Source organism: Zootoca vivipara, chromosome 3 (assembly GCF_963506605.1).
Source record: "Zootoca vivipara chromosome 3, rZooViv1.1, whole genome shotgun sequence".
In the NCBI taxonomy this organism is placed as follows: domain Eukaryota; kingdom Metazoa; phylum Chordata; class Lepidosauria; order Squamata; family Lacertidae; genus Zootoca; species Zootoca vivipara.
Genome location: NC_083278.1, coordinates 76,634,262 through 76,654,291, shown reverse-complemented (window position 1 = coordinate 76,654,291; position 20,030 = coordinate 76,634,262). Strand labels below are relative to the sequence as shown.

Here is a 20,030-nt window from a genome sequence, read left to right as displayed (position 1 = left end):
TAGCAACAAGTTTGAAAACTCCTCAACATTTGTGCCTGGAGAAAAGCGCCAACGCGCAAGATTTAATTGAGGAACTCCCCCCACCTCCCACAGCTTAGTGGGGCTGCTGCAGCCACAGGAAAAAGGAGTGCCTCTGGGCATGCACAGAATGTCAACAACAACAAAAGGCAAGATGTCCCGTCCCGCCACATTTCGGGGACTGCGGAAGCGCTTTCTGAAGAAAAGGCATCGGAGTCGTGCCTTGAAGTTTCAGAAGCCCGAGCAGCGCACGCCACGGATGCAAAGCGACCTCCTTTCCCGCTGCAGCGCCTTCGCAGCTCGGGCTGCTTTTAAATTACGCAGGCAATCCTACGCCCCCACCCCTTGCCCCGTTCTCCCGGTCCTCATCCTGCCGAAGTCCCCGTCAAGGTTACTGCCAGACCCGCGGGCAATTGCAGGCGCTAGTAGGCGCTCAGTGAGCGCGCGTTTCCCGCTGGGGAGAGAGAGAGAGAGAGAGGCGCGCAGCCGCTGCTCGGAAAGCAGCTTGTGCGGCGGAGCAGCAGCAGCACCGTTGACGTTCCATTTCCCCACGTGACCGGCGGCCTCGCTCCATTCCAGGGAGGGAGCCTGGCTGCTGCTGCTGTTGCTGCAAAAGCTCTGGGGGAGCCGCAAGCTGTGGAGCAGCGCTGGCGGCCCCAGCACCCCGGAGCAGCCGTGCCGCCCGCCTTGTTTGTGTGATGACCGAGCCTGGCTCTTGGCCGTCCGCTGCCGGCTGACAGAGACCGCTTCGGGGGCCAGGCAGGCAGGCAGGCGACGAGGAGATAGGCGCCACCGCCGCGTGTGACCTTGGCCCAGGAGGTAAAGAGCCCAAGGCAGCGGCCAGCGAGGGAATGTGGGGGGGCTGTGTGTGTGTGTGTGTGTGTGTTTGTGTGTGTGTGCGCGCGCGCTGGCGCTGTGTTTGGAGCAAGGGGGCGCGAGAGGCGCTGTCCGCGGTGCTGAAATCACGCGCCCAGCCTCGGCTCCTCACTGCAGGGCAAAACAAGCCCGCCTGCCATTTGCTGGGCGAAGCCATCCGCCCGCTGGCGGGGAAGGGCAGGGGCGCCGAGAGCCGGGCTGGCGCCGAGGCCGGAGGGCTGAGGGCGGAACAGTCCTTTTTATTTTTATTCAAGTCTCTGCCATCTTTGAACGGGGTCGCATTCTTCCACGCAGAGTGAGGCACCGCGCGCTCTTCCCGCCGCTATAGCCTCGTGGAGTTGCGAGGGATCCCCCAGGGTCATCTAGTCCGACCCGCTGCAATGCAGGGATGGGTTTCCCGGCGTGAGGCTCGAACCCACGACCCTGAGATTCAGAGTCTCGTGCTCTACCAGCTGAGCTATCCCTCCAGCCCAGCAACTGTTTCATCCGAGGGTGGGGGGCGAGTCCGGTGGGGGAAAGGCACCGGATGGGTCCTGCTGGGGAGAGAGATATGCGGGGGAGGGGGATGCTTGGCGAGCAGACACGTGTGTGCGCCCGCCTGCGTGTCGCAGAGGGAACGGTGCTGGGCTGGCTGGTTTGCGTTTAATGAGGCACAGAAGGAGCTTCGCCTCGGAGCGAGCAATTAGGAAGGGCTGCTGCCGGAGGCTGCTCGCTGCTTGACTCCCGGGGCAAAAGGTGGCGACCAAGTGGCCTGCTTTGGACGGGGGTGGAGGGACGCTCGCTAGAAGGGTCGCCTTGATGCTCAGTTAGCACACTGTTGTAGACGGCTTTTTTTAAAATTACTCTAAACAGCATTGGAAAAGTGTAGGGTTGCCTTATTTATAGGCAGAGGGGAAAAGATGAAATGGGTGGCCAAGGGGGAAACGGCTACTTTCCCTCAACGCAGCAACTGGGGCAAGGTCACAGGGGTGAGTGAAAGTGGCACTTTGAAGTGCTCTGTTGGGAAGTCAGAGCTCTTAATCGTCAGCATCCGGAGGGGACCCGCCAAAATCTCTGACTGAGATCACTTTCATTTTCAACAGAGGCAAATTGCACTGCAGAAGACTTGCCAGCAGACCATACCATTCAGACATGGCACAAGGAAATAATTATGGACAAAGCAGCAACGGGGTGGCTGATGAATCCCCAAATATGTTGGTGTACAGAAAGGTAGGAAGCTTTGAAATATATATATATGTAGAAAGAGAGAGAAAGAGACTTGGAGTTGGTAGATATACTGTATATTTGGCACTTAGGCATGGTTTTGCTCTTGATCCCCCCCCCATGAAATTGGTATAATACAGTGTGAGAGCAAAGCCATGTTGTGTAACAATCACTTGATAGCAGTTTTTCAAGTGTAGCTGCTTAACCGTTTGACATCAAGTGTATTCCAGTGTTGTTTACAGTGAAAAGAGCTTGTTGTATATAGTGGAAAGAGTTATGTGGAAACCCATGATCCCACTCACTCACTCTTCCATTTTTATGCTATGAAATGACAGCACTTTGTTGTGGAAGCTTATAAATAATTTGAATATGTGAAAGTGCTCAAGATAATAAATATATACTTATTATTCCTTGCAGATTGGATTCATTTTGGTAGAAGTACTGAAATATCTCTCCAGTTTTAGGTTAATTTTTTTAATCTGTAGACTTTAGACATATTGCATGCAAAGAATTCCCAGAGCGGTTGTTGTATTAGTTTCTTGAAGTCAAAAGAGCAAGATCTCACCACACCTTATATAACATTTAAAATATTAAGTCTTTTATTTCCAAAAAAATCTTAATACATTTCTGATGGAAAAAGAAAAAGACTAAAAGAGGAAACACCTGTGGTATGTAGCTAGTTATTATTACAGTATTGTATATCTAAGGCTGTAATCCTGAAGCCACTCACTAGGTAGTAAATTTCACTGAACATACTTATGAGTAATCATGTGTAGGATTGCACTGCTAGGCTGTATTTTAATGTCTTTAGTACACCCAGCTCTGTCTTATTCCCAGTTATAGGCTATAGCAGATTCTGTGACCAAAGGTCAGCAATTTACATTTCTCCCAACTTGGGTTCCTGACATATGTTTCCTATTCAAGCTGAGGGGGCATAACATCCATGAAAGACAGCTTAAATTCATTAAATTATCTAACTGCTTTTTGAATACTGCACCTGATACTGGTCACGATCTTTATAAATGAAAATGTCCATGCATAGTTATAGTCAGTGTTTTTTATTTAAATGTTTAGGGGTACTCTCATTTTGACTCAAGAAAATCCCCGTTTTATAGTTCAAATCGGGGGGAAATAAATACAGTAAATGGACAAAAGTACAAAGATTCACAAAATGTTTAGGGGTATGCGTCCCCCTGCGTCTCCCCAGAAAATAACACTGGTTATAGTTTACAAGTAGGTAGGGAAACACAGGCAAAATATTATCCAACATTGCTTGTAACGCAACACTGAATGTACACAGGGGGTATGGTGGGTACAAGCAGAGCATCATTTCATTTCTGAAACACTCAAAAGATTAAACAGCAAAAGAGCATGGCAAAATGAAGGTTGAGAAGCAATTTTGCCTTAAGAACATAAGAAGAGCCCTTCTGGATTAGACCAAAGCCCCACCTAGCCCAGCATTCTCTTCTTGCAATAAACAGCAAGATGCCTATGGGAAGCCTACTGGGGAGCAAGAGTCTCCCTGGCTATGCCCCCACTGATATTCAGAGGCGCATCACCTCCAATCCCCATCCAAGTTGATAGTCATTACTACAACTTGTAGTAGCGAATGCCCTAGTTTTAACAATGGACTGTGTGAAGAGGTAGTTAACTTTTGTCTGCCTTGAATTTCCCACCATTCAGTTTCGCTGGATGGCCCTGGGTTTTCAGATTATGAGAGAGGGAGAGAAACTTTTCTCTGTCCACTTTCTCCCTGCTGTGTATAATTCAATACACTACTGCCACATCTTCTCATACTCATACTCACCCTGAAACCCCACACCCCTAAAAAGCCTTAAATGTTGTAACCTTTTTCATAGAGGAGGTCCTGCAACCCCTCAGTCATTTGGGTTGCCCTTTTCTAACATTCTCCAACTCCATTTCAAGGTGCTGTCACCAAAACTGTACACAGTATTCCAAGTGTGGCTGCATCATTGATTTCTATAATGACATTATGAAATTGGGAGCTTTCTTTTCAGTTCCTTGCCTAATGATTCCTAACCTAGGGTTCACTTTTGTTCACGGCTGCCACACACTGGGTCTACACCTTCACCAGTATATCCACGCAGAGGCCCTGAGGTCTCATTCTCAGTCATCACTGTTAGCTCAAGCCCCCTTAGTGTATATCAGGCATCCCCAAACTTTGGCCCTCCAGATGTTTTGGACGACAATTCCCATCTTCCCCGACCACTGGTCCTGTTAGCTAGGGATCATGGGAGCTGTAGGCCAAAACATCTGGAGGGCCACAGTTTGGGGATGCCTGGTGTATATGTTAGATTAGGATTTTTGTTCCAATGATGAGCACCCCTTTATACTTGCTTACATTGAATTACATTTGCAAGTTTAATTTTTAAGAGTTTTTTTGTTTTGTTTTAATGACCCTGAACAGTTTAGTATCATCAGCAAACCTGGCAGGCTCACGGCTCACCCCTAACCCTAGTTCATATGTGCACAAGTTAAAAAGCACAGGTCCAAATACTGATCCTTGGGAGACTCCACTTTCTATATCCCTCCGCCTGGAGAGCTGTCCATTTTTTCTTGCTCTCTTCTTCTGTTCCTTTGTCAGCTACTGATCAATAAGAGGAGCTGTTTTCTTATATCACGACTGCTAAGATTACGGATGAGTCTTTGGTGAGAGATTTTATCAAAAGCTTTTTGAAAGTCTAAGTACACAGTGTCCATTATGCTGCATGACTTTAAAGCTAGGTGCTTTGTGGCAATATTTTTTCCTTATACTGCTACCTTTTTGCATATGTTTGGTTCTGCTTCATTGCTGAATCTCTTCCAGAAATGTCTGATGTATTGGAAATCACAATTATACAGTTCATTTAGTAGTTTTCTGGTACGATTACCAAGAATACACAACTAACACCAGTGTTTTGATGTAATCTTTCACTTCCCTCTGCAATTGCCATTTAATTCCTGTAGATAGAAGGAATTCTTTTTAGAAATACCTCATGATGTGCCTGAATATTTGTGGTGATAGAATGTCTCTGTAAAGGTTTGATGGTTTCATTTATGTTTTAAAAGCACATAGTTTATGACAAAGTACAAATATGATATTGCTGTTGGTATGATGAAGCTAAGAATATAAGAGGAGAGAGTTGGAGTAAATCTGCTTATTCTCTAGAATGAACTAAACTGAACCACAAGTGGAAAGGTCATGTGTTTGAGTGCTCCCTCTTATTTTTTAAGTACCGTCTTGTAAAACAAATAGAAAAGATTCCCACTTTTGTGTAGCCATCTCTGATGTCTACAGGATGCAGAGAGCTTGTTACATGGGGGCAACATTCAAAATCATGGTCCCCCCCCCACCAACATGCTGTCCAAATTTCTACCATCTTGCTCTGTGTACGGTGTAGAATAGCTCCTAAAGGACAAACTATTGCACTCTCTCTGTATTTTTGAAAGGTTACAAAATGCTTATCTTAATAATCTCAGCTATGTGTTGCATCTTGTAACTGCAAGGAAAGCCTCCTCTGGTTTCAAAAGTTTAACAAAAATGTGCATACCTTATAATTTTTAATTGTGCTTAGTGAGGAAAGTGCTAGAAATATACATTTTATGGGATCACACTCTGTATTTACAAATGACTATTTATTAATTTAAAATAATTCTACCCCACCTTGCTTTCAAAGGAAATTTAAGGTGGCCAACAGATGAGCATGAGGTTGGTGGTGGTACAATTTTTTTATAAAAAAAATACAAACTAAATCCAGTGCAATATAGCATGAATTAAGAAATCCAGCAGTCAGTTAAAATAAACAAAGCCTAAGCCAGCACAAAAGTTCTTCAATCACCCAAAAGCCTTGTTAAAAAAACATGCCTATTTGAGATGCCTGAAAGAATAGAATGAAGAGGCCTGAGACATCTTGATTGGCAGAAGGGCTTCCATGGCTGGGCACCCCAGCGGAAGTAGTACGAAGTCTTGTGGACACCAAACCCACCTCATGAGGTGAGGGGAAAGACAAGAGGAGGTTTCCAATGACGGTACTCCTTTCCCTTGTAGAAAAATAGCAAGGGGCGCAGTTGGAACGGCCCCCAGTATCACCCCAAATCTTCCAAACCAGTGGGCACACCTGCACTTCTCTTAGGTATCTCTTGAATGTTGCAGAGAGCAGTTCTAGCCCTGGGCCTGTAGCTGGGGGTGAATGGGATGTGGCTGAGCACTGATTGATTCCTGCTCCATGAATGCAAAGACCTGGCCAGCGTCACTTTGGAGCCCCATGTTCTAAGAATTTAGACTGGATTTTTTTTTTAGTGCCTAGACAAGAAGATGAAAACACGTACTAGCCTGGTTTCTATGAGCAACTCTCTCAGCTACCCCTTCATAACATGTGTTGACAACTATGTATGGGTTTACATGAGTGCCTCATTCCCAGTGTGATGTTATTTGGGCAAAAAACCAACAACCATATGTCAGTCAATCCTTTATGAAATTTCTTCCAAGCTGTTTCCTTCCTTTCTCTGCCCGCTTCCTGCCTGCATCTGAGTTCTTAAGTGAAAACCCTCACTTTGGAAAATGGCACATTGCATAGACTTTTTTCCCCAGATTTGAAGATACTTGCATGCCAGGATACTTGTGCCTTGAGGGTAAGCTCTGTCTTTTAATAGAATGCCAGCTGCATCACTCTTTTTAAGATGCCATCCTCATTATAAAATAACAAAAAAACCATCAAATAGTTGTTTTAGGAGAAAACATATGTTCTCTGCTTGCAGTTTGTGACTGGTATGAACAAAATTTTAGAAGCATTTATTTAGTGTTTCAATTTTTTAAAAACAACAACAACAAGCTCCCCCCCCCCCCCGGTCAGTAACAGGGAAGAATGTATTTGGCTTACGGAAAGACTTTTGTTTAATTGCTTCCAGGCACATCTTTAATGTATTTTATTCTCTAGTGTTGGTTTAAAGTAGCATGTCAAAAATTATGAACTCTGGCTTCATAGCTTTGTTTCCTATTCTATCAGCAATTCAAGTTTCTCCAATCAAGCTTCTTCAACTGTATCAATTGCAGGACATGACTCATTAATGGTGGCATTGTTAATTTTGACCTTGGTTCACAGTGTTTGCTGCTACCATTCAATCCTTGGGCCACAAAACGGCAAAGAACAAGGCACATTTAAATTGACAGAAATCAACAAGCCCAAGCACACTTTTATATCACTGCTAAAGAGTCTGAATTACAATGGCCAAATGTTTTCATATGTGCAGAGTCAATACTGGACTGCATATGTCTCTATATATGCATGATGTTTGAAATCTGCTGATCTTTCCCCTGTGATAGCACCAGTGGGCTATTTAAGCCCATTGAAGCCAGGGTGGGATCAGAATTATTTCAACCTATAGGAATGTGGGGATCAAAGCAGGAACTGTGTGAGTCTGGTTTGAGTTCCCTGCTTCCTTTGCCACCAGGACATCTAAGGGAAGTGTTAGTGATTTGATGTGAGACACTAGTGTTACAGTCCATAATGCTTGTGGTTCTGGGAATACCAGCTCGTCAATCACAGGAGTCAATTCTGGGAACAGTCATAGCTCAGTGGTAGAGTATATACTCACATGCAGAATGTTCAGTTCCTCATATCTCAGCCAAATTTTTTGTTTGAACCCTTGGAGAGCTACTGCCAGTCAGTGGAGACCATACTGAGCTAGTTGGACCAATGGTCTGAGTCAGGAGAAGGCAAATTCCTGTGTCCCTAAGGGGCACAACATTCTCCGTTCAGCTGCACTCCTTTTGTTTGAACATCCCATCACAGATGCCAGGCTACGCTGCTTGTCTGCTGTAGCTACTTACTAGCCTTGCACCTGGGTGTCTGATATTCTACGGTATCCCCCCCCCCCAGTTTTACTTTCTTATGTGCTTCTTATTAGGCCCTTGCAAATGGTATCCCTCTGGTTATAGTTTCAGTTCCTGCTGAGCTGACTCAAGTATTTTGTGTATGAAGTAAGCAGGAGATGAGCCCAAATTTTTAGCAGCTGCTAATCTATACCATCCCTGGTCAGCCAAGGATCGGCATTCTTGACTGAAGGAGATCTTCTTTATTTAAGAAATAAATGCAAGTTAGCTTAACGAAGGTATAGTGCAATGGCTGAGGAAACCTGAATGTGTTTACTGAACTTTCAGAATGGATATAAATCTAGATTTTCCATATTCAGCATCAACCCAACCATCTTCATGGTGAGTGTTATTCGTAGCTGATTAAATTAGTGGGAAATTAGGTCAATGCTAAGTTAAAAGCAAACAAACTTATGTTCCCACTCAGTAGCTTAGGGGAATTTTTAAAAATGTTTATTTGTTGTTGTTTTTTAAATCCTGCCCTTTGATTTTTAAAAAAGCCAGGGTTGTTTACAATACATCATCAAACAAAATAAAACAACAAGAGAAGAACAGTTGACAGGCAGTGCTAAAAACAGAAACAGAAAAACAGAAATAAAAATATATGGGAAATACATCAAAGTCTGGCAGAAGAAAATATCTTGGCTGGTGCCTCACTGGTTGTGAGTTGTATTGAATGCTGAGTGAGCTGAGTTCCACTCATGCAGTGGACTTTCCCTTCCTCTTCTTTGCTTGTGCAGCCCTTAGGTATGCTCCTGAAGGGTGCCCCAAATCTCTGGAGCAGATTTTGAGGGTGTAGAGGAGGTTGCAGGGGAGAGGAACAGGAAGTTCCATCACATAAGTAGAAGTCTATTGTGTAAGCAGAACTGCAGTGTTGGGTATAAGCCAGTATTTTAGGTGTCAGGTGAACCTTCCTGAGAGTGGAAGAAGTTCCACCCTTTTCCCTTGAGACCTGCTCTGTTCAGTGGTGCAGTAGGCAATTTTAGACCTTGGGCTTGATAGTCTTTCTCTCCATTTAGATGGCAACAGCCATGTGTATTACGTCAGTTGTCAAAGCACCCAACAAGCATTTCTCTTCTGCCCAATGCCCGCTGCTAAATTCATACTTCTCAATTGCTTCTGCATTCCTGATATGCTAGAGCAAAAAGAGAAACCACAAAACAGTTTGTCAGCCCCGATTAAAAATAAATAAAAATACTCTGAGCATGTTAAACTCACTCAGTTCGTAGCACCATTATGGCTCTAGGAAGAAAATAAAGTTTACTTCTGATACCTTCATGCAACAATTTGGGAACAAGCTTCGCTGGGAGTGAGCACCATTTTGTTGCAGAAAAGAATATGCATATTTCAAAAGTAAAAGTTATAAAATAAACATTTGTAACTATGCATGTGCCTGGCCACCTGAATATGATTTTTTAAAAGTAATAATAAGGGGGGGGGATGCCATTGCCCCCAGTATTAGCCATAGTGGGCCCCAGGCTGCTTATGCCAACCCAGGTACAGATGTTAGTCCTGTTTGCCACTGCCCACCCACTCTGGACAGTCATTTGGGGGCCCTTTAGATTGTGGGGCCCTATACATGGGTCCTTGTGGTTCAGCCATAGCTCCAACATTGGTGTCATGTGCAGGAAAACAAAGTCAATGGACTTTGCCTAGTTCTGCCTAGTTGTGGTCTACAGCTTTGTAGTATTTCAAGGGCAATGACTGGAAATAGTGTTATCACAGGTGGCTTTCCACCTCCATGGTTGAATGATAGCAATGGCCTGCTCCTAGGAGCTATTAAAAATGGTGAAGTGTGTCGGATCACTTGCAAAGACTACTCTAACATGTGCAGTGTTATGACTTGGGCAGATAGACTCATGAAATGAGCCAATCCAATACACTGCACAGCCCAGCAATGTAGGCCAGTGCTCCTGTACCAGCAAGTGGCATAGTAATAAGTAGACTAGATGGTGGTAGATGGTGGATGAGAGCACAGGTGAGAATGGCTCACCTGTGCCATCTGGTGGCTTTTTGACTGCAAGAGCATTGGCACTGGGACTGTGATTGCATTTGACAGCTACTGTAGGTTTATGAACTTATTGCACTTGTTGTCATTTAAATATAAGCAACTGCATGCACACTCAGGTCTATATATAGCTAATATTTATAGTTATACACATATAACTATAAAACTATAAAAGTTCACCTGCAATTTTGAATTTTGGTATTATTTCACAGTGACTTGGATAATGGAGAAGCGGTTTCTGGGTGCTGTGCAATTATATATTCTAATTTCATATGGTTAACATGTTACAGCTAGTGTAATAAGTTACTTACCCAAATTGTTATTTGTATCTGTGTTTTTTGAGGTGGAGTGAGGTTCATGCCATGGAAACATTGATGATCTTGGTAATTTATTATTGCTATTGTTACTATTAGTTAGATTAATTGCCTGTCTTTCACAATGGGGGTCCCGAGGAGTGCTACAATGATTTAAAAATGCAATGTTAAAAATACAGTATAGTTATTCTGCAGTTTGCAGTTATTCATTCATTTCACTGCAACTTGAATTATGTAGCATTCTTTCTGTTCTACTGGAATTTTTTCTGTTCTACACACTCACATCATGTGATGAACCTCTATATTCCGATGTGTCATCTAAAGTATCAAGGACTTTGCACACCTCCTGAGAAAGCAATATCTTGGGTATTTCTTTTCATTCCACATTCCTAGCATAACCCTCTTCCCACAAAAGTCATTGAGGCAGAACTGGCTAGCTCTTATACAATGCATGTGCAGAGTCATTGGGGAGATGAATCTAGTCTAAAAACAAACAAACAAACAAACAAATTGGCCATATAGACCATTGACATTTTAGATGGTGATTATCTCACTACTGTGCAAAACAATATCTCTGAAATGAGTACAGATTTTACTGATCTCAGATTCCCATAAAAACATGAGGCTTTGCTCTTAGGCTGTGTATTCTGCATACAATGTGATCCCACTACTGCTGTAGAAAGCAGTGCACACACAGTGTTAGCCACAATTAATATCTCTCCTGTGTTGCTATTGTTATTAGTTTACAGTGGGACCTCAACTTACGAATTTAATCCATTTCGAATGCACACTCGTAGGTCAAAAACTTCGTAAGTCGAGTTTCCCATAGGAAAAGCGGTTTCCCATAGGAATGCATTGGAAACAGAAAAATTCGTAAGTCGAGGAAACCGCATCTAAAAACTCATAAGTCGAGGAAACCGCATCTAGCCGCGAACGGGTTTTCCGTTCAGATGTCGAAAAAATCGTAAGCACGCGGCCACTTTTTCCGCTCGTAACTCGAAAATGTTGGATATCGAGTAGCTCGTAAGTCGAGGTCCCACTGTATTTAATTTGTATACCACCCTTCATCAAGAGACCACAGGGCGGTTTATAACATAAAACACAAAATGCATAATATAATAATAGCAATAGAGGGGTGGAGACAGTGCCCCCCAGAGCAGTTTCAAACTGAACTGAGAAAAAGAATGACCTAGCTGCACTTTAGACTGGTAATAAGTACACAGCCTTAGTCCTTTTCACTTGGAACAATCCAGTTAGGTGGCCACAGATGCTGTCCCTCTGAATTTCTCCTCTGAATACACTCTGCATATGCTGTTAACATTTCATTCAGCCAAGGACCTGGTTGAAGAGAAACATTTTTGCCTGGCACCTAAAGGTGTATGATGAAGGCGCCAGCCAAACCTCCCTGGGGAGAGCATTCCACAAGGATGCATAAGGTATGCCATTTCTGGGCTTTAGGAACATAAACCCCAAATGCCTTCCTCTTGATTTTTCCCTAGCACTGGGCTGAAGAGAGGAGTCCTTGGCAGTAGGGATAAGAAAGTCCCCAAGCAGCTGTACAGCATAGCTGTAGGCATGTCAGGAAGTGCAGCTTGGCTAGTGGCAGCCAGTTGTGATTTTATTTTGGGAGAGCCAGTGTGGTGTAGTGGTTAAGAGCGGTACACTAGTAATCTGGGGAGCCGGGTTCGCGTCTCCGCTCCTCCACATGCAGCTGTTGGGTGACCTTGGGCTAGTCACACTTCTCTGAAGTCTCTCAGCCCCACCCACCTCACAGGGTGTCTGTTGTGGGGGAGGAGGGGAAAGGAGATTGTTAGCCGCTTTGAGACTCCTTCGGGTAGTGATAAAGTGGGATATCAAATCCAAACTCTTCTTCTTCATCTTCTTCCTCTTCTTCTTCTTCTTCTTCTTCTTCTTCTTCTTCTTCTTCTTCTTCTTCTTCTTCTTCTTCTTCTTCTTCTTCTTGAAAAAGAGGCTCCACCAATAAGGAAAAGTCTTCACCACCATTCCTTAGAGATCCTTCAGATAGGAGCACATAGGTATAGAGAGAATTATCTGTAAAGTGCTGGTGGAATAAAACAAAATGGTCCTCAATCAAATCAACACTTTAAGTTTATAGAGGTCAATGTTTAATTTTAAAGATCCTATGAGGAGGAGGCAACCGTAAGTTAGAAATCTGCCATGTTAATCGTACATTTGTTTGATCTATTGTCCTCTCAAAAATGACCGCTTGCCTCTTCATCTGAAGTGTAAATCAGGTATAATAGAAAACCTAGCAATCTAGTATCTTAGCAAGTTCATCCAGTTGTTCCACAAATAGCTCACAAGTTTGTTCTTCCATATATATCACTCTGAGAACTTCTTTTCAGTCCCTAGTGTGGTTATACTGGCATGCTTCCATGGTTAGCTAATATTTTTAGTCTGAGATTATATATATATATGATTCCCCTCCCCACTTCAGAAAGGTTATGCCTTCTTATCAACAAAATAATCTTGGAATGTGAAGAGAAGCCAAGTGTGTTCAAATGAGGGGATGTAGTTCTGGCCGTTACAGAATAATGATATCCGTAGTCCTGGGAGCTTTGTTCTTCCTTTTAAGGGATAGTTTTGAGTGACCATTGTCTAAATATGAAAGAATTCCAGAACAGTGATCCACTGTTTCCAACACATTAAAGAGAATCCCTGCCCCCCCCGGGGTATCAGTTGGTATTATTTGAGAGATTTAATGGCAAAAATATGTTAGGAAGCGTCTACAACTTTTCCTCTCATATGTGATTTTGTAGGTATGTATGTATTGTATATATTTGTAGCCAACGGTGTGATTTTTAGCAGAAATTTTACTTGTGGAAGGGGAGTGGAGGCAGGGGTCTATAGGGAAAAGATAAGCAACAGTGTGGACACAGAGGCTTGGTTGGTACCTAGGCTTGGTTACAGGACAGCAAAGGAGCTCATGGTTAGGCTAAAGACTTCACTGAAAAGGTTTTCTTTAAGGAGTGAGGATTGTGGCATCATGCAGTTTGTTCTGGAAGATGGAGCTGGAAGGACAGAGTCTTATGATGAAGCAGGAGGAGACTTTCAGATAGCTAAAGGTGGTGGAACTGGAGGTGCAAAATTCATAGGTAGATATGTTATTAGGGTTTAAAGGAAGAAATATCAGCAGGGGAGGCTATAGAGACCATTGAAAGTAAGAATAAGGAACTGAAGGACCCAAGAAGAGCCCTGCTGGATCAAACCAAAGGCTCATGTAGTTAAGCATGCTGTTCTTGTAGTGGCCAACCAGGGGTCTTCGGGAAGTCAACATGCATGACTTGAGCACATTCACACTCTCCCCACTTGTGATTTCCAGCAACTGGTCTTCAGAGCATAGCTGTTATGGCTAAGTAGACTTCACTTCCTTGAATTTGTCTAATCCTCATTGAAAGCCATCCAAGCTGGTGCCCATCTCTGAATCTTGTAGCAGCAAATATGCGTTTCCTTTTAGCTTTATGGAACATACCTTTGTAAAGAGAGCCTGTGATAACATGGACAGAATCTAATTTGCATATATGAAATGACTGGTAGACTTTCAGAACTGCCTCCATTGGAAAGTACTGTGTTTACATCATGTAAGAGAAAATGAACATGGTTTGAGGCCCATATAGTTGCGATGGCCTTTTAATGCATATAAGCCATTACTTCATTATGAATCATCATTAATAGCCAAGATTCATTTTGTTATATTCTAAATGAAGTCTTCCTTTCCAGGCCCAGGACTTTGGTTTAAGTGAATTTGGCTCAGTGAACTCATTTTGCCTAGTGTCACAGTCCGGTCGGCGGACGGTTGAAGCCCTGGCTGAGGACATCAGGACCAGAGGCAAGATGGTGGTGTAGAAGCAGGAGCAGGTGCAGGGCTGAGGGTCCAATAGCAGGCAGTCACAGGGTCAAGGAGCAAGGCAGAGGCGAAGGTCAAAGGGACGAGGAGCAAGGCAAGGGTCCAAGGAGCAAGAGGCCAGAGGCAACCAGGCAGGGATAGCGTTGCTGTGGCAAAGAGCTGAAGGGCAATGCTGAGCTTTTATCCCTCCCAGCTCCTGCCACCAGGTGCAGTGAGGTATCAAGTGGCCTCACCTGAGTGGTCACTCCTTGCCTCTCCAGCACAAGCTGAGGCCTCACCTGAGTGGCCACTCCTTGCTTCTCCAGCACAAGCTGAGGCAGGCCCCAGTCCTGCAAAGCACTACAGGCCCCAGAGCCTGACTCCTGCCCCTACTCCTGACACCTAGTGTGGTTGGTGCTGCTTCATGAGATAGAAATTAAAATGATCCATGTGCATAAAATTTATTGTAATCTAAAATGTATTTCTGTCTCATAAGGGATTTTTAAGGGATTTTCCCTTATGCTGAATAGGCTTCCTCGCGAGAAAAGGGAAAACTTGGCAGCTATGAGTATGCTGATGGTTAATGAGTCACAATTAGCCATAATTTAATCATCATGAAAATAAATGTATGCTTTATTGTGCATTTGCATTTATAATGAAGTCTGTATCCCAGCCAGAGTTATTGTTATCATGAAGTATGCCATTCATGAGTTAAATTCTATCCTGATTGTATTTTTTCTCTCATCTATCAATCTATCATATATCTGTCTATCACCCTGTTATTCCTGGAACTTGTAGATTTAATTTTCAGCAATGAAACATCTGAAATAGTAGATGTAGAATTTAACCAGATATTATCGCTTGTTATTATCATTCTGTTTGCTCCCTCAACTATATACGGTATATATAGTATAATCAGAATGAACAAATGACTACCGGTAATTGTTTTTGAGAAACGGGGAACACTAAGAGCCAATCCATTTTCCCTCCAGTCTTCCTAGAAATCACCAAAGCTGAACAGATAGCCATGACATCTATGCACAATCTCTGGTATCAGAGGCACTATGCAGTATTTATTTATGCCCGTGAATACCAGGCCCCATCTGCACTTTTCATTTAAAGCATTATCAAACATTTTAAAATTCATGGCTTCTCCCAAAGAACCCTGGGAACCGTTGTTCATTAAGGCTGCCGAGAGTTGGTAGGAGACCCCCTCATAGAGATACAATTCCCTGAGTTCCCTGGGAGAGAAAGATTGATTGTTAAACTACTTTGGAAATTGCAGCTCTTTGTGGAGAACCATTTCCTTCTTTTTCTTTTTTAAAAAAGTTATCTCAGTTAGTGGCCATCACTACTTCTTGTGGCAGCAACTTCTACAATTTAAGTATGCATCATGAATATTTTCTTTTGTCTTCCCTGGACATAGTTCCAGATTCACAGTCCCAGTCAATTTCATTGGCCCAGCCAGAGCGCTAGTGTTTCTCTCAATCAACACTCCCATTCATTTTTACTTTTTGGCTCCCCCAGTTAGCTCCCCCCCCAAAAAAACCAAGAAAAAGCTGCAAAACGCTTTTGTGAGGAGTAACAAGTAACCAAGGGGTTAACTGTGTACTGTCCACCTGACCACTGAGGAAGATATCATGTTACAGAATGTACTGGAAGTGTTTTCTTTGTGTATCAGTTGGTTTCGATTCTGCCTGGAAGACGGTCGCAAAATGTCTGCGAGCTCACCAGGTCGTTTGTTGTTTTCTCTGTAAAATAAACTTCAGTAGTTATTAGAACACCTTGGACTCTGTGTGTTCTTAAGAGGCTTTTTATCCAACGGCTATACAAGCTACCGCTGCGCGTGAGAAGAGAAAAGAAGAACTCTGCTATATTTTACTGCCAGCCCGGGTCTACGGAGCAGAGACGCTAGAGAAAGCGTGCCGGGCGGCATTTAGTGGCTCCTAATTGAGTCATAAAAAACTCAAAGGAGTCCTATATTTGTCACAGCTTTTGCCTTACTGATAGGATTGGGTAGCTTTTCTTTCTCTTTCTTTCTTTCTTTCTTTCTTTCTTTCTTTCTTTCTTTCTTTCCCACCTTTTTCCCTAAGAGGGGACTTAAGGGGGCTTACAGATAAAATAAGAACAGCTAAAACACAGGAGGAGATCATTAAAAAACAATTAATCGTTAATAGAATTATATATCTGAATATATATATATTCTATTGAAAGTATATAGAGAGTTACAGAAAGAAGATAACTAACTTATTTGCTAATTTTAAATGCCCTTTTATGTTCCTTTCCCCAACTTTACAATAATCCTTTAGAGACACGAGAGTCAAAACCATCATTCTGGCACTTTATCATAGTAGGTCTGCATTCACTATCCTATTCCTACATCAACACTTTTACAAAGTAATTCTATGTTATTCTACTTAAAAAGTAAGTCTCATTGAGTTCAGTGGGACTTCCTGTCTTGTGAGTGTATAGCGGATTACAATTTAAGTGAACTATTCTGATCAGAGAGCTATTTTTGCACAGTGGGCATAATTATGGGATAAAACATTCTCTGGTTTGCATTTTGCAGGTTGGGGGGGGGCAAAGGTTTGCTTGCACTTGGAAATACAACATGTCAGGGAGGCAGCTGGGCTTGCTTCCTATGTGCAGAGAATTTTCAGAGGGAGCAACATTCCAACTTGTATCTCCACCTATAGCTAAAAAATAGTCTAGTAGAAAGAATGCTAAAATGAGATAGTGTAAGACAATGCAACTCTCAGGGCCATGCAAAGCTCCCTCCGGTGCCCCCCTCCCCCGTTTCCCAGAGTTGTCCACCTTTTTTTAGGGAGGATGGCGCCGCTAGCGGGGCTGGAGGGTGGCTCCTCCGGTGGGGAAGAGGCAACAACAGTGGCAAGAATTATATTAGCACAAACTTGGAAGACAGAAGAAATACCAACGAAAGAACGAAGGCAAGGGAAACTTATGGAATGCAGAACTGGCAAAACTAACAGAAAAAACTACATGAAAAGGACAACAAAAACTTTAAAAGAGAATGGGAATTTACAACATATATGAAGAGGCAACATAAAGAAATGGACTCATTGGCAGGGTTTGAGTAAACAATCACAACTGTATACAACAAAAAATAAGACTATGTACAGTGGATGCTCGGGTGGCGAATGTGATCCATGCAGGAGGCAAGTTCGCAACCTGCAGCGCCACATCTGCGCACGTGCGGGTTGCGAATCAGCACTTCTGTGCATGCGCAGATCACAATCTAGTGCTTTTGTGCATGCACAAGCGCCGAAACCCGAAAGTAACCCGTTCCGGTACTCCCGGGTTCGGCACGGTGTGCAACCCGAAAACACACAACCAGAAGCGTCTGTAACCCGAGGTATGACTGTATTGGAAAAATTTGGGGGAACAATAAGCAGGGTGAACAATATGGAAATAAAACAAAATGGGAGTATGAGGGAATTCCAGGGAAGGAGGGTGGAAATATGAAAAATTGTTAAAGATATATGGTTAGAAGTAGTATACGTGGAAATAATAATAATAATATTTTTTAAAAAAGAGGTGGAGGCTGGACTCCTGAGCTGAGTCTCCTGGCTCAGCTGGCTGCTTCGTGCCACAGTGGCCATGGCAGACGGAGGCTCCGGGCATGGTGCTGCTTCAGCATGACATGGCGGAGGTGGACGAGGGCGGTGAGCTGATGCCGGGAGGTGGTGTGTCCAGCCTCCACCTCTTCCCTGGCGCCCTCCAGAACTTGGCGCCCTGCATCACTAGCCTCTATGGGTAAAACACCCCTGCTGTTTGATATGTGAAGAAAGCACATTATTAGCCATTGTAGTCTCTGTGTCTTTCTCTGCTTCAAATTCCTCCATGAGGAAAGATGGTGAGAAAAACTGCAGGATACAACACCCACAGTACAGACCCATCTGTGAAAGCCAGATGGCATATCAATTTCCCCAGTGCTTTGGTTATTAACCCCCCCTCCCCCCACAACACACACTCCATTTCCTCCCAATCACCAAGGGAAAACTCATATGCTGAATTAAGAAAGTACAAGTCAGGCACTGACCTTTATTGATGCAATGAAAGTTTTCTTTCTCACACACACTCCCCTCTCCCTAATTCCCATAAATGCTGCCATTCAGATTAAAAGCTTTTCTGAGGATAACTTCCCGTCCCCCCAAATTAAGGATGTCATGAAATACTTTAAATGTTTGTTCAGCACTATCAAGTAAAGTCTAGGCTCTGGATTCTGCAACAGATCTAAAAAATCAATTCTTCTCCCCTGCTCCCAGCTGAGAAATTTTATATTAAAACATGAGCAAATCTTTAGAATTTGTTACATTTTATTCTTATGGGTAGATTTTGGTGCAAATAATTTTGAATAAATGTTTATAGCGGGTTAATGCATGAATAGTAGGGGCTTGTGCTTTTTGTAAGCCTGATTCTACAAATATCAACCATTTTTGAACTTGTTATATAAACTGCTGTAAATGGTGGGTGGAAGAGATGGAAGGATCTCTCAGTTTCTCATTTTTCCAATCTTGAATTCAGTTCTTTACATTTCTGCTGCAACGTGTGAATTAATCCTCCCTTTCACTTATCCTTTGTTTGTTTGAATTCTTTTAGAGAAGCTAACCTGACCCAGTTAGGGGCCATATGCACATATAAGGTTTCTGTAGGTTTTCTGAAGTTACAAACAACTGTTGATTGTAGTCCCAAAGCCGTATCCATCAGCCATGACATAGCCATTGGCCTGTACAGTCACTGTTAACTTGGAAAACATACCTCAAGAAAACAAAGTTTGTGGTGACATTCACATCTAAAGCAAATCGCCTTGTGCCAGATCCAAGACCCTTAGGGGTTAGAACAGATTAAGATTGCTACTAGCACAGCATAACGACTCATGAGTTTTTATACACTTTCAGCTGCGCTATCTCAAGTAACATTCCATGACTTTTTACTCAAAAGTAAGGCTTACAGAGCTCTGTGGATCTTATTTCCTATTGAATGTGTGTAGCCTTATTAAACCTTTTAATAACCTTGTCTAAGCATTGTATAGGGACGCAGGTGGCGCTGTGGATTAAACCACAGAGCCTAGGGCTTGCCGATCAGAAGGTCGGCGGTTCGATGACGGGGTGAGCTCCCGTTGTTCAGTCCCTGCTCCTGCCAACCTAACAGTTTGAAAGCAGGTCAAAGTGCAAGTAGATAAATAGGTACCACTCTGGCGGGAAGGTAAATGACATTTCCGTGTACTGCTCTGGTTTGCCAGAAGCGGCTTAGTCATGATAGCCACATGACCTGGAAGCTGTACGCCGGCTCCCTTGGCCAATAACGCGAGATGAGCGCTGCAACCCCAGAGTTGGTCATGACTGGACCTAATGGTCAGGTGTCCCTTTACCTTTACCTGAGCATATTTATATACAGCTCAATATTTTTTAAAAAAGAGTAAGAAAAACAACAAATGCATCAAAACCCGCATTTATAACAATATTATAAAAGAACATAAAAACGAGTAAAGCATCAGATCATATGAGTCAAGGAAGGCCTAGGTAAAAACTTACTACAAGGAAGTAAGCCCCATTGAACTCAGTAGGTCTTCTTGCCCATGAAGTTAAACATGCATACTGCAGAGGATCGCTCTCAGTTTCTAATACTCTAATACTCAGTTTCTTATAATGTGTTTTGAACGTGGTCACTTTCTATTTTTGCTTCAATTTCTTCTGGCGTCACAGCTGAGGCTCACTCTTCCGTAAAACACAGTCACTTTCCATAAAAGGGTCTCGTATTCCATGCTGTTTTGCACATGTCAGTTTTTCATCAGAAGAAACAATCTGAAATGTTGTGTTGCTGTTTCCTTCGCTCCAGCATCTGTGATACTTTATTAACATCTTTATGAAA

General features: G+C 43.1%; 1 protein-coding gene across 5 annotated transcripts in view; it reads left to right on the top strand.

Annotated features, from left to right (window-relative positions):
- The first annotated feature begins 439 nt into the window (after positions 1-439).
- Positions 440-20,030, top strand: part of RGS7 (regulator of G protein signaling 7) — a 130,720-nt gene continuing 111,129 nt past the window's right edge. For 2 of the 5 annotated variants that reach the window (XR_009557374.1, XM_035108367.2), the window contains exons 1-2: positions 440-837; positions 1,977-2,103. Coding sequence is in view for 4 of the 5 variants with exons in the window: in XM_035108367.2 (XP_034964258.1) it covers positions 2,026-2,103 (78 nt within the window). In the remaining variant the exon portion in view is untranslated. Of the gene's footprint in view, positions 838-1,501; positions 1,630-1,976; positions 2,104-20,030 lie in introns of those variants that run through there. The other 3 variants (XM_035108371.2, XM_060272873.1, XM_060272872.1) reach the window with 2 other exon arrangements.